Genomic DNA, 23,574 nt, shown 5'->3' with positions numbered 1-23,574 from the left:
ATGAGTTTAATGATTGATTTACATGGGTATTCACTGTAGAGTAAACAAGTAACATACCAACTCATATTACTAATCCAGTGTCGTCTATGCCCAAAATATGCATAATTGAAGCTGATGTGCTACAAAGCCTAGCTGAGCTCAAAATAAATAATTTGCGGGGCCCTGATGGCATCTTACCTATAGTTTTAAAAGAGGTGAGGGATATTATTTGCCAAAATTTAACTTTACTATTTCAGAAATCCTTATCTACTGGTGTGCTACCTTCTGTTTGGAAGCATGCTAATATAATGCACATTAGGGGTGGGCGATATAACCAAAATCTTCTATCACGGCAATTTTCTACCTCGATAACGATATATATCACAATATAGCAATTTGTATCTGGAAATGCATAAATAAAAATTCAAACACAAAGAAACTGTTTTATATGATGTAATTTTATTTAAAATTGCAGCATTACTTTAAGTAAAAAAAACAACCATACTGTTTACTGCAATGTATTGTACTGCATTTTTTGACATATTCGTTTGGATGCTTGGATTTGAGATGATAGAAAAGGTTTGACGTGTTTCCACCGCTTGCTAAAACAGTGCTCTTGCATACCTTGCAAATCACGTTCGTCTCATTCGTATTCACTTTTCCTATACTCAAACCAATTCCACACCAGAGCATGTGAGCGGAGCGGAGCGGTGAGAATTTCCGCTCCTCGCTCACGAGGCTGTTGGCTCCGCCCGCTCCTCCGCTCTAATTCGCACTACGCCGCTCCGCTCAACACCGCTCCTCGCTCCACTAAAATGTCCTCCCGCTCCAGTCAAATCGCTCCACGCTCGCTCCAATTTAAAAGAGGGACAAATAATCTGCATGCCTAACAAATGTCACCTTAAACCGAAGCCTTATGTCATAAAGAAATATGAGCAACGGCAACATTGCCAGTCAGAACAGAAAATATTTATTTTTAAGCAACCTATCGGCAACAACGGACAGGTTTGGAAATGGCATTCCACACAAAAATAGGCTTACAAATAAAGGAATCAGTGGGCTTAATAGCCTAAAGAATATACAGACACGTTTTAAATTCCTCAATTTTTTTCTGTTGATGCAGCACGTCTCTAAAATAACATTTTACGTTACGTGAAATAAAAAAAAAATCTTATTAGACCTACTTTGAATGACAAAACAAATTTATTTGATTACCAATATTTACTTTATAGGCTTTTATACTTTATAGACTTGATATGCTACAAGTTACAACCATATTGTCATGCTACGCCGGTGAGCGGGCGGGTGAACAGGATCACAGAGTCAGAGGTTCGGGGAAACGGGACTTTAATGATGACCAGGGCAGACAGGAAGGGACGACACGTAACAATACAATGACTAACCTAGGGATCACTGACTATGACAAGGACTAAATACACTAAACAAGCTGAGGAAAACGAGCAACAGGTGAGATCCATCAGGGAAGAACACGAGGTAATGAGGGGGGCGTGGCACACATCAGGATCGTACGGAGCGGGACGTGACACATATAAAACTTGCACGCGTTTTGCTCTGGCTTCCGCTTGTTCGCGTAGCACACTCATGTTTCTGAGAAAAGTGATTCCAAAGTGAATCTTTACTCACTGAAACAGTTTCACCACATTGTTGTTCTTGCTGTACATTCTTGTCATCTATATGTTTGATAAGAATAGTACACTTGTATGATTTATCAGTTTCCTTTGTGAAATACTTTGCGAATTCCATCTCGGCCAATTTGTGTAACAGTTTTGATAATTGTACAGATGAATTCTGCGTAGATTTGGGCACGCCTCAGAATTGTAGTGTGAGCGGTATCGGAGCGAAATTGGAGCGAGACAAAGCGACCGCTCCAGCCTTAATTAGAAAACCCGCTCCGCGCTCTGACTTAATTCCGCCCGCTCTGCTCCGCTCCGCTCACATGCTCTTTTCCACACCACAGACGATGCACCTTTTTTCTTTACAATCTCCTCCTTGTTGGTTTCGTCACATGTAAGCAAACTCACCGCTGCACCGTCTTCTTCCATTGTCGAAGTGAATGTGTATTGCGTGGTTACCCAACGTGCAACGTCATGTGATCTCAATCGCGATTAAGACGATAGACCAAAATCTCTATCGGTTGACAAATTTCTACCGGTTAGTCGAGTCTACCGGTATATCGCCCACCCCTAATGCACATATTCAAAAAAAGGGATAGAAGTAATCCAGCAAACTATAGGCCAATTAGTTTAACTGGTAAAAGTTTAACTAGAAAAATAATGGAAGCTATAATCCAAGTGAAAATGGTAGAGTGCCTGGATTCAAATAACATTCTGAGGGATAGCCAACATGGATTTAGGAGAGGTAGATCCTGTTTAAGTCATCTACTTGAGTTCATCGAGGAACAGAGTCCTGCACGGGTCCGCACCCGCACAGTACAGCACCGTGATTAATTTAAATTCGCACACGCCCGGGCCCGTTAATATTCCGCCCATTACCCACCCGTACACATGATAAATTACACACAATAATTTTTTCTATGCACCTCTCAACGTGACAAGCGCTAGGCCTACATGAATTTTGAATTGAAACGAAAAAGTCTGTTTAACACAAAATCAAATCAGATAGATCTAAACTATCCATACTGTGACGAGCGTGAAAGAGAGAACACAACGACACGCTTGAGCAAGGATTCAGATGTGTATGTGAATGTTTGTCGAGGCAATTATTTAATGGTGCGTTCGTTTTTCTCTCGGAACTCAGAAATTCCGAGTTGAGTGATAGTCCAACAATCTCACGTTTGAACTACCACATCTCGGAACAAACATGGCTGCCTCCATGAACACGCTGCTGTGTGTTGTTGCTTTATATTTTAGCAGATTTGGAGTCAAATAATTTTTTCCGAGAGACAAACAAACAAGAAACACGAACTAGTCAAACCACATTAAAAGCTTTATAAAATATTTTAGCACATTCATAGCAATATTCTTTTTTCGAGAGGCAAGCAAACTACAAACAAACCAAAGACACTAACAAGTCTGGTAAAAATCTGATATTGCATGATAGGATACTGTTTATGGTCATGATATGGTATTCTCTAAATTGAACATGTGCAGTTACATTTATAACTATTTATATATTTAACAAAATAAACATTTTTAAAGATTTATAAAATAGAATTACTGTCGAGTGTGTAAGCCGGCATGTTGAAATTATGCCACAGGGGCAACTCGGACAACAAAATCTTGTCCGACATCAACGTCATAAAAGAGGCATATTTCCGACGGGAAGTGACGTTTTTCATGACGTTTCGTGACATTTTCATCTGAGTGCCGACTTGGAGGTAAATAATCGAAAGCACTATAAGGTACCCCCGACATACTGAACACACTGTGATGATGACAATTTGTACATGATAGTCTAATACATAGATATTTTTGCTTATATGTTATTTTTGCAGGCTACAATACTGTTTTGATTGACCTGCTACCCGCCCGTGTGTAATCAATTACCTACCCGCATACCTGCCCGTAAAATTCCAGAACATTAAAATCCGCCCGTTCCAGCAACTATCTGCGGGTACACGACCAGGACTCCCAGCTCCCTGGGCGCTGCTACGGGTGGCTGCCCTTCGCGGACAACTTGCTCTACAAAAGAGCAAGTTGAGGGAGGCGTAAAAACAATTTCCCCATGGGGATTAATAAAGTGTTCATTATTATTATCATTACTCTGTCGAGCAAGCTACAAGAGAAATTGATCACAAAAAGGCCTACAATGTGATCTACTTAGATTTCCAGAAGGCCTTTTATGTTGTCCCCCACTTATGGCTCCTGCTTAAGATCAAAGCTGCAGGGATTTTAGGAACTGCAGCAGCTTGGATCGAAAACTGGTTAACAGCTAGGAAGCAGTGGGTAGTTATTATAGGAACAATGTCACAGAGTGCCTGCGTTCATAGTGGGGTACCGCAGGTTCAATTTTATGGCCACTGTTTTACATTACATTAACATTTACATTAACGATATTGAACACAATATATACAGTAAACTATTTAAATTTGCATACAACACCAAGGTGGGTGGTGTAACAGATATTGAACTAGCAGTACAGAGACTGCAGCAGGATCTTGATTTAAAAAATGACTGGGCTGAGACCCAGCAGATGAAATTAAATGTAGACAAATGTAAGGTAGCAGAAATAGAAAGTATAAAAAATATTTTATGGGTGGGTGGGATGTTGGGTTACATCTCTAGGTGTGTGGAGTCAAGGGAGGTGATGGTAAGATTATACAATTCCTTGGTAAGACCCCACCTAGAATATTGTGTGCAAGTTTGTTCACCATACCTTAAAAAAGGACATTGCTGCCTTGGAAAGGGTTCAACATAGGGCTACAATTATGTTTCCTCATCTTAGAGGAAAGACTTATGAGGATAGGTTTGCTGAGCTGAACCTGTTCGGCCTCAAACAAAGGAGACTAAGGAGGGACATGATCCAGGTATACAAGATTCTAACAGGTATGGATGCTGTTCAGCCAAATAGATACTTCAATATTAGTTTAAGTACTAGAACTTGTGGCCATAGGTGGAAATTAGCGGGAGAAAATTTTAAAATCGATTTGAGAAAGCACTTCTTTACACAGTATGTAGTTAGAGTATGTAATAGTCTTCCTGTTAGTGTAGTGCAAGCTAAAACATTGGGTTCCTTCAAATCAGAGCTAGATAAGATTTTAACAACTCTGAGCTATTAGTTGAGTTCTCCCCAAACATGCTTGATGGGCCGAATGGCCTCCTTTTGTTTGTAAATTTCTTATGTTCTTATGTTCAATTTAATTTAGTTATATAGCCCGTTTTTAAAATATTACATTGTCTCAATGCACTTTGCATTGTCCTCGCTCTATGCCCCCAAAGAGTAAGCTGGAGGCGAAAGTGGCAAAGAAAAATTCCCTAGTAGGAAGAAACCTTGGAAGGAACCAGACTCAAAAGGGGAGTGCACAGGAAGTGCAAAAAAACAAAGTCTTGATTTATAAAGTAGAAATGTGTAAAGTCCAGGTATAAATGGAGAAGGTCCAGCTGATGTCAAGACAGCCAGGTGAGAAAGCTGCTTCCTTCGGTGGGATGGGTGGTGCGGTCCACCAGCAAGCAGGTGAGGATGGCAGAAGTGTAGCCCACCATCAGGAGCTCACCATCAGGAGACATTAATAAAACTGTATGACAAATAGCTGAAACTATATGAGGTATTTTGTCGTGTGGTATGGAGATAGGGAGCCTCCATAATTATAACTATGGAAGCTTACATAGGCAACAGAGGTAGGAGGGAACACAGGTATGAGGAATCCCTGAGTATGAGCATTCCAACAACACACAAAACACGTGAAGCCAAAATGGCAGCACTGGAAACCCAGTTCATCCATGAATTGTCATCAATGACCCTGATACCCAACCAACTCTGTGTTGCAGACTATAACCCTAGCTGGGAGTGAGAAATAACTATCAGCTTTGCGACCATATGCTAAACTAAACAAATGAGTATTTAGCTTTGACTTAAATATTGGGAATGAGTCTGAATCTTGGACTTTTGCTGGTAGACTATTCAAACCTTGTAACAGAATACTCTGCAACCAAATGAAGATGGTTCCACTCTATGCACCACCAGGTAACCCGCCCTTTGAGAGTGAAACAGACAAGGGCCATTATATGGAACCAGTAAACTGCTAATATACTCTGGTGCTAGACCATTCAGTGCCTTATAGGCAAGCAGTAGCACCTTGTAGTCAATACAAGCGCTAACCAGAAGCCAGTGGAGTGAGGCTAATACTGGACTGATATGCGCATGTTTATCCAGTAGTATTCCAGCATTCTGCACTAACTGGACTAACTGGAGTTTATTAAATGATGCAGAGGCCCACCCAACCAATAGGGCAAAAAAATTCTAGTCTAGAGGTTATAGAGTAAGGTTCCACCTTAGATTTGTGAAAAACCAGGACACCAACATGGGTGGGGTCATAGATGAGGATGCACATGGCACATGGAAGACTGACAGCCTGCACAGTTTGTTAGGTAATAAGGTAACTTTCATATTTCTGCTACCAATCAGATGAAAGTACAGATAAGGCCAATTGTCGCTGTGTTTTATTAGTTTTTAACCATTTACGGACACAGGATTGCATGTATAAACATAACCAGAAAAAAAAGAATAGCGGTAGAATGAAACCAAGAGAGATTTTATTTGAAACTACAATCCTATCGATACCTAGGTGGGCCCACCACCCGCAAGGGGAATAGTTAGAGGTTTGGTGCATTGTGGATCAGGTGGCTGCCAAAGGAGGTCCTGGTGGTCCAATCCCCGGCTGACAAAACTGACTTTCAGGTCATGGAATGTCACCTCTCTGGTGGGGAAGGAGCCTGAGCTTGTGCATGAGGTTGAGAGATACTGACTACATATAGTCGGGCTCACCTCAATGCATAACGTGGGTTCTGGAACCAATCTCCTGGAGAGGGGCTGGGCGCTTTTTTCTTCTGGAGTTGCGGCAGGTGAGCGGCGCCAGACAGGGGTGGGGCTACTGGTGGCCTCACAGCTCGGTGCATTAACAATGTAGTTTACCCCTGTTACGACCCTAGTCTAGGGTTAGGGCATAACAGAGGAGGGGAACGGGGAATGGGGAACAAAGGGAAACACAGGGTGTGGTGCACAAGGGAACACACGTGGACAAAGGGGATATTTTTATAGTTTTTATATTTTATTCACGCAAGACAGACACAGAACAAATGGTGTAGGTGCAGAAAGACTCAGGAGTGATTATCGCCAAAATAAGAAACAAAAACCCAACTACAAAACACAACCCAATTCTAACTTAACTAAGTGCAAAACCAAAACCAACTAACAAGTGCTACTCCTCACTCCCTATCCAAAAAGCATTCACAAAAAGTTCCAAACCAAAACCGGCAATCACTCCCTATGCACCAAACAATCACACAGAACATACATACAGCAAAGCATCAAAGTTTGAGGGGCGCGCGAAGACGTAAACCAAAAACAAGCAAAAGATCGATAACCAGGAAGTCAAGCAGACCGGGCAAAAGTACAGAAAAGGGGTAAGGCAAAGAATCGTAAACCAAGGAATCAAAATGTCATACACGAGTTATCCAAACCAAAGAAAGCAATCTAACAATAATCCAAGAAAATGAGCTAAGCTCCCGAAGTGTGTCTCTGTCCGGCTGTTATCCTTCGCCGGACGGAAGTGATGACGACGTGCGGGAACCGAAGGCGGGGCCCGGAGGTGGAGATGGAGCTAGGGCAGGCCGAGTGGGCATGGTCGTGGGCGGAGTTCGGATATGGAGGCGGGGTAAAACAGCGGCACGTAACACCCCAGTGAACGAGAGGGCTGTCTCCCTGCGCCTTTGGGTCGGGGATAGGTTTCTGACTGTCATCTGCGCTTATGCACCAAATGACAGATCAGAGTACCGGCCTTCTAGGACTCCCTGAGGGGTTTCCTGGTTAGCGCGCCACAAGGGGATTCCATTGTTTTGCTGGGGAACTTCGACGCTCACATGGGCAATGACAGTGTGGCCTGGAGGGGGGTGATTGGGAGGAATGGCCTCCCTGATCTGAACCCGAGTGGTGTACTGTCACTGGACTTCTGTGCAATGCATGTTTTGTCCATAACGAATACCATGTTCAAGCATAAGGGTGTCCATAAGTGGACATGGTAGGAACACGCCCGGGGCTGCAGGTCGATTGTCGATTTCATAATCGTATCATCTGACCTGCGGCCTTCTGTCTTGGTGGTGGGTTGGCTCAGGTGGCAGGGGAGCAGGCCGGTCAAACCTGGTAGGCCCAAGTGCATAGTGAGGGTCTGCTGGGAATGTCTGGCAGAGGCTCCTGTTCACCAGAGCTATAACTCACACCTCCGGCAGAATTCCAACTGCATACCAGGGGAGGTTGGGGACATTGACTCTGAATAGACACTGTTCCGGATCTCCATTGTGGAAGCGGCCGTATAGAGCTGTGGCTGCAGGGTGGTCGGTGCCAGTCATGGTGGTAACCCTTGTACCCAATGGTGGACACCAGAGGTGAGGGGGGCTGTCAAGCTGAAGATGGAGGCCTACCGGGAATTATTAGCTCTGGGGTCTCTGGAGGCAGCTGACAGATACCGGCAGGCCAGGCAGAACGCGGCTCGGGCGGTTGCGGAAGCAAAAACCTAGACATAGGAGGAGTTTGGTGAGGCCATGGAAAGTGACTTTCGGTCGGTCTGAAAAAGGTTCTGGCAAACCATCCGGAATATCAGGAGGGGGAAGCAGCTCCTAGTTCCTACTATTTATAGTGGGGAGGGGGTGCTGTGGACCTCACCTGAGGACATCACCCGGCGGTGGAAGGAATACTTTGAGGACCTCCTCAACCCTACCTCAGATACATCTACAAGTACTACCTTTGAGACATCTGAGGGCACAGAGCCCAAGGGGGCTGGAGTGGACTTGCCCATCACTGGGGCTGAGGTGGCCAGGGTGGTTAAAGAGCTACGTGGTGGGCGGGCCCCAAGGGTGGATGAGATCCACCCGGAGTACCTAAAGGCTCTGGATGTTGTGGGGCTGTCATGGCTGACACGCCTTCTCAACAGCGCGTGGAGGTCAGGGACAGTGCCGCTGGATTGGCAGACCGGGGTGGTGGTCCCCTTATTTAAGAATGGGGACCAGAGGGTGTGTTCTAACTCTAGGGGGATCACACTTCTCAGCCTTCCTGGGAAAGTCTATTCCGGGGTACTGGAGAGGAGGGTGAGGTTGATAGTCAAATCTCCGATTCAGGAGGAACAATTTGGTTTTCGTCCTGCCCGTGGAACACTGGACCGGCTTTATACCCTTGTGAGGTTACTGGAGGGGGCCTGGGAGTTTGCCTATCCAGTCTACATGTGTTTTGTGGACTTGGAAAAGGCTTACGACCGGGTTCCCCGAGGTGCCCTGCGGGGGGTGCTTCGGGAGTATGGGGTTCGGGGTCCACTATTGTGGGCGATTCGGTCCCTGTATGAAAGGAGCAGAAGTTTGGTCCGCATTGCCGGTAATAAGTTGCACGTGTTCCCAGTGCGGGTTGGGCTCCGCCAGAGCTGCCCTTTGTCATCGGTCCTGTTTATAATATTTATGGACAGGATTTCTAGGTGCAGCCAGGGTATTGAGGGTGTCCAGTTTGGTGGCCTCAGGATTGCCTCGCTGCTTTTTGTGGACAATGTCGTCCTGTTGGCTTCATCTGCTGGGGACCTCCAGCATGCTCTGGGGTGGTTTGCAGCCGAGTGTGAAGCGGCAGGGATGAGGATTAGCACTTCCAAGTCCGAGACCATGGTTCTCAGCCGGAAACAGGTGGATTGCCCTCTTCAGGTCAGGGAGGAGGTACTGCCTCAAGTGGATGAGTTCAAGTATCTTTCAGGTGTCGTTCACGAGTGAGGGTAGGCGAGATCGAGAGCTGGACAGACGAATCGGAGTGGTGTCTGCAGTTTTGCAGGCGCTTAACTGGTTCGTCGTAGTTAAGAAAGAACTGAGCTGGAAAGCAAAGCTCTCGAACTATTGGTCCATCTTCGTCCCTACCCTTACCTATGGTCATGACCTATGGGTAATGACCAAAAGAATGAGATCGCGAATACAGGCAGCCAAAATGAGATTTCACCGCAGGGTGTCTGGGCTCTCCCTTAGAGATAAGGTGAGAAGTTCGGATATTCGGAAGAGTCTCAGTGTAGAACCGCTGCTTCTCCACGTCAAAAGGAGCCAGTTGAGGTGGTTTGTACATCTGGTGCGGATGCCTCCTGGGCGGCTACCCGGAGAGGTTTTCCGTGCATGTCCTACAGCAAGGAGGCCCCAGGGCACACTGGAGGGATTATATCTTTCAGTTAGCCTGGGAACGCCTCGGAATCCCCCCCAAAGACCTGGTAGAGTTAGCTGGGGAGAGGGAGGTCTGGATATCTCTCCTGAAGCTGCTACCCCCACGACCCGAATCCCAGACAAGTGGAAGGTAATGGATGGATGAAATTCTTAGTGCATGTTCATTTTCTCAAAAAACCAGGACAATTTGTGTCCCGGGAAAGAATATAAATTTTCCAGGACAGTTGCTCAAAAAAGAGGACAATTTCAGGAAAACCGGGACAGGTAGCAACCCTATTATAAAGGCGTGTACTCGCTTTTTTGCATCCTGAAGTGAGAGCATTGTTCTAAGTTTTGCAATATTCTCTACAGTAAAAAGTCACGATCATCAAAAAGTGGACATTCACAGTTTTCATCAGACAGCTGTGAAATGTTTTTGTCAGTTAGATATTTGTCACGTTTGCCAGCTGACTAATCCTAATGGTACTTCATATCAACACCATGCTCCAAACCCACCCAAACAGCAGGTGTGAGAAATTCCTTCACTAGTATGAAATCTTTATCGTTTCCAGGACATGCCAGAGATCTCTCATTAGTATGTGATGTCAGGAGTAACGGGATGACTTTCTTTCAAATTCAGAAACGTTTAGTAATAAAAAAAAAAACAGATGTCCATAAGAACATAAATTTACAAACGAGAGGAGGCCATTCAGCCCATCAAGCTCACTTGGGGAAAACTTAACTAATAGCTGAGTTGTTAAAATCTTATCTAGCTCTGACTTTTGGTTAACGGATAGGAAGCAGCGAGTAGTTATAAGAGGCTCGATGTCACAGTGGGCCTGCGTTCATAGTGGGGTACCGCAGGGTTCAATTTTAGGACCACTTTTGTTCCTAATTTACATAAATGATATAGACACCAATATATACAGTAAACTGGTGAAATTTGCAGATGACACCAAGGTGGGTGGTGTAGCAGATACTGAACTAGCGGCTCAGCAGCTACAGCGGGATCTTAATTTAATTAGTGACTGGGCTGACACCTGGCAGATGAAATTTAACATAGACAAATGTAAGGTACTCCATGTAGGGAGCAGAAATATAAAGTACAGGTATTTTATGGGACCTACTGAAATAAAGGTAGCTGATTATGAGAAAGACCTTGGTGTGTATGTTGATGCTTCCATGTCTCATTCTCGCCAGTGTGGGGAAGCAATAAAAAAGGCCAATAGGATGTTGGGGTACATCTCCAGGTGTGTGGAGTTTAAGTCAAGGGAGGTAATGCTAAGATTATACAATTCCTTGGTGAGACCTCACCTAGAATATTGTGTACAGGTTTGGTCACCATATCTTAAAAAGGACATAGCGGCCTTAGAAAAGGTGCAGCGTAGGGCCACAAGAATGATTCCTGGTCTTAGAGGAATGTCATACGAGGAAAGGTTATTTGAGCTAAATCTGTTCAGCCTCAAGCAAAGGAGACTGAGGGGGGACATGATCCAGGTCTATAAGATTCTAACAGGTTTGGATGCTGTTCAACCGAATAGTTACTTCAGCATTAGTTCAAATACAAGAACTCGTGGCCATAGGTGGAAATTAGCGGGAGAACATTTCAAACTGGATTTAAGGAAGCACTTCTTTACACAGCGTGTAGTCAGAGTATGGAATAGTCTTCCTGATAACGTAGTGCAAGCTGAATCCTTGGGTTCCTTTAAATCAGAGCTAGATAAGATTTTAACAACTCTGAGCTATTAGTTAAGTTCTCCCCAAGCGAGCTCGATGGGCCGAATGGCCTCCTCTCGTTTGTATAGTTCTTATGTTCTTATGTTCTTATGAACCCAGGGTTTTAGCTTGCACTACACTAACAGGGAGACTATTCCATACTTTAACTGCACTCTGTGCAAAGAAGTGCTTTCTCAAATCCATTTTAAAACGTTCTCCAACTAATTATCACCTATGGCCACGAGTTCTAGTATTTAAACTAATACTGAAGTAGCCATTTGGCTGAACAGCATCCAGACCTGTTAGAATCTTATATACTTGGATCATGTTCCCCCTTAATCTCCTTTGTGCAAGGCTAAACAGATTCAGCTCAGCTAACCTCTCCTCATAAGACATTCCTCTAAGACCAGGAATCATTCTTGTAGCCCTAGGTTGCACCCTTTCCAAGGCATCAATGTCCTTTTTAAGGCATGGTGACCAAACCTGCGCACACTATTCTAGGTGGGGTCTTACCAAGGAATTGTATAATTGTAACATCACCTCCCTTGACTTAAACTCCGTACTCCAAGAGATGTAACCCAACATCCTATTGGCCTTTTTCATTGCTTCCCCACACTGGCGAGACTGGGACATGGAAGCATCAACATACACACCAAGGTCTTTCTCATAATCAGCTACCTTTATTTCAGTGGAACCCATAAAATATCTGGACTTTATATTTCTGGTCCCTGCATGGATTACCTTACATTTATCTATGTTGAATTTCATCTGCCAGGTATCAGTCCAGTCGTTAATTAAATCAAGATCCCGTTGTAGCCTCTATGCTGCTAGTTCAGTATCTGCTACACCACCCACCTTGTTGTCATCTGCAAATTTAATTAATTTACTGTATGTATTGGTCAATGGTATTTGTCAATATCATCAATGTAAATTAGGAACAACAGTGGTCCTAAAATTGAACCCTGCAGTACCCCACTATGAACGCAGGGACTCTGTGACATTGTGCCTCTAATAACTATCCACTGCTTCCTGTCTGTTACCCAGTTTTCGATCCAAGATGCTACAGTTCTTAAAATCCCTGCAGCTTTTAGCTTAAGCAAGAGCCGTTTGTGGGGGACAACATCAAAGGCCTTCTGGAAATCTAAGTAGATCATATTATAGGCCTTTTTGTGATCATAGCTTCCTAAAAGAACTCAAATAGATTAGTTAAACAGGATCTACCTCTCCTAAATCCATGTTGGCTATCCCTCAGAGTGTTATTTGAATCCAGGTAATCTACCATTTTCACTTGGATTATAGCTTCCATTACTTTTCCAGTTAGGCAAGTTAAACTGATTGGCCTATAGTTTGCTGGATTACTTCTATCCCCTTATATGGGTGTTATATTAGCATGCTTCCAATCAGAAGGTACCAAACCAGCAGATAAGGATTTCTGAAACAGTAAAGGTTGGCTAATAATATCTCTCATATCTTTTAAAACTATAGGTAAGATGCCATCAGGGCCCTGTGATTTATTTATTTTGAGCCTAACTAGGCTTTGTACTACATCAGTCTCAGTTATACATATATTGGTCATAGACAACGCTGCATTAGTACTAAATGGTGGTAGGTTACTCGTGTTCTCTACTGTGAACAATCATGTAAAATAATCACTTACTATCCTGCAAATGAGTGATTTCAGCCTATAGAGCTCTTTTGAGTGTGAACCAGAAGATGTTCACACATATAAACACTCTCAGATAAAGAGGAGTATCCAATGTTGATGCCTTAGTCTAACATCACCATCCAGAGCAAGAATGGGTGTTCTGGGTGGTGATTGTGTTGTTTAATGCTGAATTAAGTTGACATCAGCAAATCTTTTGGACTTTATTAATCTACCTATTTCTTCCAGAAACTGGAAACAAGCGGGAGACAGAATATCTGGGAGAGGTAGGACCCTCATGTCCACTTTTATAGCTGATCTCACAGATCATTTGTGTGGTTGGATGTGGTTGATTTCTCCTTTGATGTATGTGACACACAACATATCCGTCCTGTGCTGAACTGGAAATGCCAGCTATAAGCACCTGTTTTACATTTAGCTATCATGTACTATATGAGGTTTCTGTTAGTGAAGTCTGGGTTTTGTTACTGAAATGGCATTTGTTAAGAACCTGCCCATCATCCCCATGTCAGGCCCCATCCAGCGAGCTTTGCAGGGCACAAAGGAAGTATGGGGTCTACACGGCACCAGCCATGAGAGGTACAGCCCTCACACCCGCCAGCAGCACCTCCCTAACTCTGGGCTCAGGTAGGCCCAACTTCTCCTCACCCCTGTACCACTAACCTGGGCTTTTAGGTGGTTGGTTTTGCAGCTCATGCTATGGAGTCGGTGTGAAGGCATGGTCCAGCATATTTGTACCATGTTGCTGGTTGTAATGCTGGTTTTGTATGAGAAGTTTAAGGTGTTGTGAATGGAACAGCTGTTTTCATCCACTACATCTCAGCCGAAGTGATAAAAAAGATCCTGTAAGTCATTATTATGAGAAACTTTCTTGAAATCACGACTTCATATCTTGAAATAAAACATCTCGAAATAATCACTTAATACTTTCCTGAAATAATGAGAGACTTTCTGGAAATAACTTAGTATCTCGAAATAACAACTTAGTATCTCGAAATAATGAGAAACTTTCTTAAAATAATGAGAAACTTTCTTGAAATAATGACTCATTATCTCAAAAAAATGAATGTCGTAATATTGAGAAACTTTCTCAGGATAATGATTTATTTAGGGATATTTATTTAGGGTTGTGTGACAAATAGTCAGTATTACAAACTCCAGTATCCTTAAACCCTTAAACACACAAATTCACATATTAATTTACACTACTTAAAGATACATGCGGTGCGGTGCAAATCATGCCGATAACTGCATAATTAGTCCTGCTGAACAACCTTGCAGTGTGATATTATGTCAGCTATTCATGGACTGTGGGTAAATTCCAGCAGCACAAAACATACTAGACCACCTTTACACTAACATTAAAGACTCATGTAAGGCTACTCCCTGCCCTTACCTTGGGCAGTCCGACCACCTTTGCCTGTTCCTGACCCCAGCCTAAAGACCCCTCATTAAACAGGTCAAGCCAGTAAAGACAGTCACTGTCTGGCCAGAAGGTGCTGTAGGAATTATTAGCTCAGGTAAATTTTAATATCTCCACCAATATGTTTGAATTAATTAAAGTTTAATTAATTATTATTTAATGCTGATTATTAATCAATTGTTATGCCGAATGGTCGGCTCCTCCAAACTCGATTGCGGTATCCCCTTGACTCTGTTAATGTGAGACTTAAATGGGATTCACTAATTACCAGTATCGCTTAGTAACCTGAGTTAGAAGGCTCGTCCACCGAGCTGCGTCACCAGGTAATGTAAACAATTGGCAGCGAAGCCCCCCTCACGGCCGATAAGAGAGAGTCTCGCGATGTTTCAGGCGAGTTTGAGGTTCAGAGCGTGTAGCAAGATCGCACAGAGGCAGGAACTTAGTGTGAGTACTCAATGACGGAGGCTGAAGTTGTGTAAAAGACATGCATTTATTCCTAGCTAACACTACAACTAACATAAGACAGACATTACACCTAACACAAACAACAAACACGAAATAACGGAATAAAACAAACGATGTAATTATGAAAATGCAATGACCGGATTTAAATGAGTAACCTTAAATGGGAAATACTGTTCTGCAAAGCAAGCACAGTTTGTGGAAACACGACCCTAAAGTCTTATAGCAGGTTAACAGAACAGCTTAAGTTGTTAGAATGAAAGGAAGTTGGTTTACTTGGTTGAAGAGTGGGGGGGGGGGGGGGGTGTCTTGGCAGTTGATGGCAGAGCTGCTGAGCTGATGGCACTCAGGAAGGCGCGGCGTTTGGAGCCCCTTTGGATTCTCTCTCCTGGTGAAGCTTTGTCTTGGGTGCTGTTCTCTGTTCAGCTGGGCCTTCACCGGAGGGTTCTTGTGGGCTTCTCGTCTCCCAGGCTGATGTTCTTCTCTGGGCTGGCGGTTATTCTCTGCGCACCTTTGTTCTGAGGTGCTAGATTTTTATGGTCTAAAGTTCATGAATAGGGATGACCAGGAATTCGACTCCTGGCCCAATGGCTGGCCATCCATTTGGCGGGCTTTCGGAAGGGGGTCTGTATCAGTCCTTTTTGGATTTATGGCCTGACTGATTCTCCCTTTACTGATGATTTTCATTAAGCTGTTATAACTTTTGATACATCCACTTTTATGGTAATCACTGACCAGATTTGGAATCAGGGGTGATTAACAATCAGTTTGACACCAAACATGCCATACCAGCTTCACAGGTACATACCTCATACCATCTGTATTAATTGATTAAACAATTAATTATTTTATCTATGTGACTGATTCACATCAGTATAGGATACAGGTGTTTTGGGTTGCACCTCAAAAGATGTTACACTTTGTGCAGATATTACATCAAATATTCATATTACAAACAGCACATCTTATCCATAGATAGGCGTGGCCGTTAGTTTGTGGTAATATCAATATAAGTTGCACATCTGGAAACAACATATTTTGTTTGGTGTGGCTTATGCCAATTCATCTTCTCCAGAATGGATAAGATACACCTAAATTCAGTTCTTTTAACATAGCATGGTAGAAACAAAGAAACTTGGTAACCGTCCACCAAGAACAGATACGGACCACAAAGGAATGTTGGAAGAGAAGGGGGGTTTTTAACAAAGCAGACTCTCTAAAAGTTAGGACACATTGGTTACACTCACTTTCCAGATTCTTCTGGTATACCATGAGAACATATATACAATGGTAGCTATACCTATCTATTTATTTAAATTTATATGTGTTCAAGTACAAAGGGGTAAAATAGGTGATACTCCGTGAACATGGTTATAAGGGTGGCACACAAAACACTAAGATTGTCTAAGGACACATACAAACATAACGTATCTGTATATTGAGACTAGTAGTCGTGAGGACTTCTGCCCTCCAATGTAGTTGGAGAAATGCTTTATTGCCCAGACAGTGCAGAGCAGTGCTTTCTCACAATCAGAGTACTTGCGCTCTGGTGCCAGAAGGGTTTTGCTGGCATATGCGACCACGCATTTATCTTGGTCGTAGGTTTGATACAGCCCAGCACTAAGGCAGTGGTCTGAAAAGCCCGCTTCCAAATAGAACTCCTTGTCTGGGTTAGGGTAAGCTAGGCAAGGGGCTGAGCACAAAAGTCGCTTCAGCTCTTTCATGCTGTTTTCCTGTTCTGTGGACCACCGGAATGGAGCATCCTTCTTCAAGAGTATAGTTAGCGGTCTGGCAACATCGGCGTAGTTTTCCATGAACTGCCGAGAGTAGTTACAGACGCCGAGGAAACTACGCAACTCTGTCAGGTTCGATGGTGCCTTAATGGTCTGGATGGCTTGGGTACGGCTGTATTGAGGTTCGATACCATTTGGACCAAACAGTAGACCCACGTAGTTGACTCTAGTTCTACACCACTGGCCTTTGCGGACGGCGATTTTGGCACCAGCCTTCGCTAGTTGTTCCAGAACATGGTCGATTTCAGCTTGATGCTCTTCCATTGTGGTGCTTCTGATGAGGATGTCATCCACGTAGATGAGGTTCCCTCGAGCATGGGCATCAGGGCATGCTTTGTTCAGGAAGATGTTGAATTCGGCCGGTGAATTAGCGTATCCAAAAGGGCAGCGGTTGAAAGTGTATTGTTTGTTGGCAAAAGTGAAGGCTAACTTATGTTGGTCCTCGGGGTGGACTGGGATAGTCCAGAATCCTGAAGCCACATCCATGGTTGAGAAGAATTTGGCGCCTCTGACTTTAGGCAGTTCCTGGTCCAGTTGCGTCATGGGCCAACGGGACAGGGGAACTTGTTGGTTTAATTTGCGGTAGTCAATGGTGGGCCGCCATTTTCCATTTGGCTTAAGAACTGGACAGATGGGAGCCGAGTAAGTGCTATTGCACGGTCGGATGATCCCTTTTTCCAGCATGGAGTCAATGATGTCCTGTATGGGTTCATACGATGCAATGGGTATCTTGTATTGCTTTACAAAGGTTGGTGGGGCCCCAGGCCAGGTGGGGATGCGGACCATGTGGATGTCCGTCAGTCCACAATCCAGGGAGTCTTTGGCAAAGAAATCCTTGTACTTGTAAATGACTTGACGAAGCTGTTGTCGATCTCCCTCATTGTCGATAGCATCGGCTTCTGCAAGGATTTGTTGCACTTCCGTGTCAAAACCGGAGTAGGGTTCCCTGAGTGCACTTGTGCAGGCCCCTCCTGGAATCGGCATGCTAGGTGATTGTACTACGTCTGGCTGGGTGGTTATGGCATGGATTGTGAGATGTTGATCACCAGCAAGCTCAATGCGACACACAGCCTCTTTTGTCACCGGCACTGAGGAGACGATGGTGATAGCTTGAGTCGGTACTGTAAACAGACGGTCCCTGTCCAGTTGGGCCGGCAGCAAATTGGTGGGGATCTGGCCGATCACTGGGAGAGTCAAGTCAAAGTCGTGGAATTGTTAGCTGATGAGCCATCCCACCGTAGTCCTCTTGGGTATGGTGATGTCGGCTGCTGTGCAGTTATTAAACAGCACGTATGCCGTCCGGGATGTGACTTCCAGCAGCGGTGTGGCTTCCAACGTTAACCCCATTTCCGTGGCTTGTGTGGATGGCTGGAAAAAGGCCAGGGAATGGTTTAACGTCTGGCCCCTTTTCATGGTTATGTGAATCGAGATGCTCTTTGTGTAGGCGGGGAGTGTCGTGGTGTGTTCAGTGGTCATGGCACATGCTTCTGGGATGGTTTGTCCCAAACAGAGGTTGTCTAGGGTCACTTCAGGTGGGGGTGCTTGTCCCCTGAAGGAGGTCCAAAGGACGTTGTTGATTGTGTCCACTTGAACGGCTAACCTGACCAGGAGGTCTGCACCGAGGTACACTGAATGTGGGAGGTCTGGGACGACCATGAAGCAGTGTTTCAGGGCTCGCTTGTTCCAGACAAGGTCCAGGGCGCAGACACCAGTGGCTGTAGTGGTGGACTCCGGGTCCATGCTCAGTGGGAACCTTGAGGTTTTGCTGACATGAGGCACGGGAGGGTCACTACTCTTCAGCTAATTGTACAGCTTCTGGTTGATGGCTGATTTTTCCACCCCCATGGTCATCAGCACATCGGGGAATTCCATGCCTTGGAGCCGAATGCCTTTCCTGATCTTGGGACGGAAGGATCCCGGGGTAGGGTCCAGCCCGCACAGGAAGGAGGCATGATGCTGGCATAGGTCTCTTGTGTCACGACAGTGCTCTCCAGTTGGGTATCCTCCATGGTGTGGAGTAAGGTCTGAGGAGGCAGCCAGGGTTTGACATTCCTGTGAGGTGGTGTCAGGTGTCCCCAGTGGCAGCGGTTCTCTGACTTGAGCCCACATTTTCAACTGCTGGAAATCCAATAACGGCTGAAACCGGTTCAGCAAGTCTTTCCCAATGAGGAGAGGAATGGACTCAAGTTGGGAAATGTATACAGGGTGCATGAGATCCATGGGGCCGACAGACAATCTGAGGGGGATCATGTGATCCATCCTGGTGCCCACGGCTGAATATGCCTGCACGTCCAAAGAGCATTTCCTCGGCTGGAGGGTTTTGTTCTTCTGGGCGGCTAGGTGCTGTACCTGGTAGAAGAGACTGGCTGACATGAGGGTGATGTCTGCTGCAGTGTCGATGAGGGTCTCGAGGGTGAGAACATCTTCCAGGGTGATGGAGAGGTAGAATTTCTTGGCTACCCCCCTTTCCATCAGGTCACCCAGAAGCTGTGGCACAAGGGCCTGGTCAGGAATTGGTGAGGCATCACCCCAGTAGGGTTGGTGCTCTTCTGAGTCACAGCTTACAACCAGGACAGCGCTGTCAGGCACTGGTGGGAGCTCATCCCCTTGATCAAGCTCTGTGTTGGTGACGGCGACATCAGGTGCTCTTACCAGGCCTGAGTCAGCCACTCTTTCTGGTTGAGGTGGGACTTCTTCAGTTATCCCAATATCTCTGGTAGGGAAGGCCGATGACTGTTGAGTGTCATTTGGGGCTGACATCTGAGGGAGTTTGTGGGCATTGTCTGGTGTGGGTTCAGGTGAGGGTTGTGGGCTCAGCTTATCGGGCGCACTTTTGGCCCTGATTCGAACAAGAGACGGCGCGACGGCACTCGGGTGTCACCCAACCGATTGAGAGTCCAAGCTAGGGCTGTTCTCCTGAACTTCGCCCTAGACGAGGTCCTGCTCAAAAGTTGTAATGACTGCATGAGGTACCTGTCAGCCTTGCCCTTAATGAGTCAGCAGGTGCAGCCGGGCTGGCGCGCTTTTGGGCATCCAATTGCTGAGAACTCCCCTTCGGTTCTGACAAACTGTACGATCGTAAGCAGTGACAGCAGAGAGCGAATGGTAAGCACCCAGCACACCCAGCACACCCAGCACGCTAATAGAGAGAGAGAGATCTCTGCCAGGATTTATAGAAGCGGAGAAACTCGTCCGAATCGATCCTGGAAACAACGCGCTATACCTGAGAATCTCGTCAGATATAGGGTTTAAGTTTACTGCAGTTTAAAACGAATGAAACCTAAAATAAAATAACCGAAAATAAAAACAAAAGAAAATAACTACTAATAATAGGAATAATAAAAAAAAATAATAAGCCCGTATAATCCCGCTTAAATGCCTTCGGACTGCCGTGAGTGCAATTAATCCTCAACTTTGCAACCTGTTCACAGTAGCACTTATTCAACTGCACGTTCGGTCATAAAAAGTTTAAATTGTGTGCTCACAAAAAGTTTGAACCTTGTGCCCGTGTTCTTCCACCAATTAATGTAGGAATTATTAGCTCAGGTAAATTTTTATATCTCCACCAATATGTTTTAATTAATTAAAGTTTAATTAATTATTATTTAATGCTGATTATTAATCAATTGTTATGCCGAATGGTCGGCTCCTCCAAACTCGATTGCGGTATCCCCTTGAGTCTGTTAATGTGAGACTTAAATGGGATTCACTAATTACCAGTATCGCTTAGTAACCTGGGTTAGAAGGCTCGTCCACCGAGCTGCGTCACCAGGTAATGTAAACAATTGGTAGCGAAGCCCCCCTCACGGCCGATGAGAGAGAGTCTCACGATGTTTCAGGCGAGTTTGAGGTTCAGAGCATGTAGCAAGATCGCACAGAGGCAGGAACTTAGTGTGAGTACTCAATGACGGAGGCTGAAGTTGTGTAAAAGACATGCATTTATTCCTAGCTAACACTACAACTAACATAAGACAGACATTACACCTAACACAAACAACAAACACGAAATAACGGAATAAAACAAACGATGTAATTATGAAAATGCAATGACCGGATTTAAATGAGTAACCTTAAATGGGAAATACTGTTCTGCAAAGCAAGCACAGTTTGTGGAAACACGACCCTAAAGTCTTATAGCAGGTTAACAGAACAGCTTAAGTTGTAGAATGAAACGAAGTTGGTTTACTTGGTTGAAGAGTGGGTGGGGGGGGGGTGTCTTGGCAGTTGATGGCAGAGCTGCTGAGCTGATGGCACTCAGGAAGGCGCGGCGTTTGGAGCAGTGGAGTGGAGTCCCTTTAGATTCTCTCTCCTGGTGAAGCTTTGTCTTGGGTGCTGTTCTCTGTTCAGCTGGGCCTTCACCGGAGGGTTCTTGTGGGCTTCTCGTCTCCCGGGCTGATGTTCTCCTTCGGGCTGATGGTTATTCTCTGCGCTGCTGCTGGTTGTTCTCTGCGCTGCTTTGTTCTGAGGTCCAGGTTTTTATGGTCTAAAGTTCATGAATAGGGATGACCAGGAATTTGAATCCTGGCCCAATGGCTGGCCATCCATTTGGCGGGCTTTCGGAAGGGGGTCTGTATCAATCCTTTAGGGATTTATGGCCCGACTGATTCTCCCTTTACTGATGATTTTCATTAAGCTGTTATAACTTTTGATACATCCACTTTTATGGTAATCACTGACCAGATTTGGAATCAGGGGTGATTAACAATCAGTTTGACACCAAACATGCCATACCAGCTTCACAGGTACATACCTCATATCATCTGTATTAATTGATTAAACAATTAATTATTTTATCTATGTGACTGATTCACATCAGTATAGGATACAGGTGTTTTGGGTTGCACCTCAACAGATGTTACACTTTGTGCAGATATTACATCAAATATTCATATTACAAACAGCACATCTTATCCATAGATAGGCGTGGCCGTTAGTTTGTGGTAATAACAATATAAGTTGCACATCTGGAAACAACATATTTTGTTTGGTGTGGCTTATGCCAATTCATCTTCTCCAGAATGGATAAGATACACCTAAATTCAGTTCTTTTAACATAGCATGGTAGAAACAAAGAAACTTGGTAACCGTCCACCAAGATCAGATAAGGACCACAAAGGAATGTTGGAAGAGAAGGGGGGGGTTTTAACAAAGCAGACTCTCTAAAAGTTAGGACACATTGGTTACACTCACTTTCCAGATTCTTCTGGTATACCATGAGAACATACATACAATGGTAGCTATACCTATCTATTTATTTTAATTTATATGTGTTCAAGTGCAAAGGGGTGAAATAGGTGATACTCCGTGAACATGGTTATAAGGGTGGCACACAAAACACTAAGATTGTCTAAGGACACATACAAACATAACCTATCTGTATATTGAGACTAGTAGTCGTGAGTAAATCAATATACAGGGTATACAAAAGCCAAACTTAAATGAAACTTCCTTTAGGGTGTTCGTCTGTTGGGTGAGTGATATGTAAGGCAGAGTGTATGTGAAGGGGGTTGTGTGCCAAGTCGAGGGACCCCTGTCCGTGAAGTCCACTCTGCTTGTCTGTAGGTCCATAAATCTTTGGGCAATAAAAGTTGGAGTGCTGGGCTCCCTTGTTATCTGTGTGTGTGTGTTTATGTGTTTAACCCCCCTTTGGTGCCTCTCGTACCAGGCTCGGCCTTGTCTCAGGCCACCTGGAATTTAGGCCCTGTGATATGTGCATGTGTGATCCTACAGCACTAAATACAATGCAACGATTCAGTTTTGTAGAATTAGGCCTACAGTATGGTATAGACCCATAGTCTTTAAACATGGTGATCAAGTGTGGGAGTGGTTGGGAGGGTCCACTGCAAATGCCTCCCACAACATTATTCAAAGTTTAAAAGTTTAAACTTTGCTTCTTTCCTCCCTGTCAGCTGGACCACCAAAATGCAATACAAGTCCGGGACAATGTTGCAGAGGTGTAGCTTGCACAATTTTTTTTTTAATAATGTTGCAAGCCCTCCTGACCAAACATACAGTGAAATCGTGACAGGTGACAGTACATTGTACCCCATAAAGAGTTATCCTCTTCTAAACTGGCAGTAGTCCACTGGATCCTTGGTGCATCAAGGAGGGGTGGGGTGGGAGAGAGAAGACAAGAACATAAAAATTTAACATTCAAAAGAATAGGTTAACTAGGATTCAAAGGTTTAAAAAAAAATAAAAAAACAGTAGAAACTGTTTCTATTTTGAGGTGAAGAGATGGGTCTCACCCAGAGGTTGAGTACTCTGTGACTGAGACTTTTTATACTCAACTGGGTGGTGGAAATGAAATCTTGGTCTGGATTTGTACTCTTTGGACCTGAAATCTCCACCTCTGGTCCCACCTAATACATGTCAGGACATGATAAAAATCATCCGGTGCTTACCTGTTTCTAAAATACAGTATGTGTAATTTATGTTGCATGTATAATTTATATATAATGTATGCATAATTTATGTATAATGTACATAACACATGTCCAATCTATGTATCTCCCTCCACAGTCCCGCTATGTCTCACATGTTCTAGTGAATCTGCAACACTCTTTTTATTGACACGTGCTCGCACATTGTGTTAATGACAATAAAAATGAAATTGAATTGTGTAAAAGAATTTCTGAATTTGTGAATGTGTACAGGAATCTGTACATGTTTATTCAGAATCTGTTG

The 23,574-nt window shown here is 44.3% G+C and overlaps 1 protein-coding gene across 6 annotated transcripts in view; it reads left to right on the top strand.

Annotated features, from left to right (window-relative positions):
• The window catches only part of LOC111844671 (protein phosphatase 1 regulatory subunit 1C-like), a 37,450-nt gene that overhangs the window by 4,378 nt on the left and 9,498 nt on the right, over window positions 1–23,574 (top strand). For 3 of the 6 annotated variants that reach the window (XM_072716802.1, XM_072716796.1, XM_072716805.1), the window contains exons 3-4: window positions 13,438–13,475; window positions 13,722–13,788. In XM_072716802.1, coding sequence (XP_072572903.1) covers window positions 13,438–13,475; window positions 13,722–13,788 — 105 coding nt within the window. Of the gene's footprint in view, window positions 1–13,437; window positions 13,476–13,721; window positions 13,837–23,574 lie in introns of all 6 variants that reach the window. The other 3 variants (XM_072716799.1, XM_072716793.1, XM_072716800.1) reach the window with 1 other exon arrangement.

This window comes from Paramormyrops kingsleyae, chromosome 1 (assembly GCF_048594095.1).
Source record: "Paramormyrops kingsleyae isolate MSU_618 chromosome 1, PKINGS_0.4, whole genome shotgun sequence".
Classification (NCBI taxonomy): Eukaryota; Metazoa; Chordata; class Actinopteri; order Osteoglossiformes; family Mormyridae; genus Paramormyrops; species Paramormyrops kingsleyae.
This window is presented reverse-complemented; position numbering and strand designations above follow the sequence as displayed.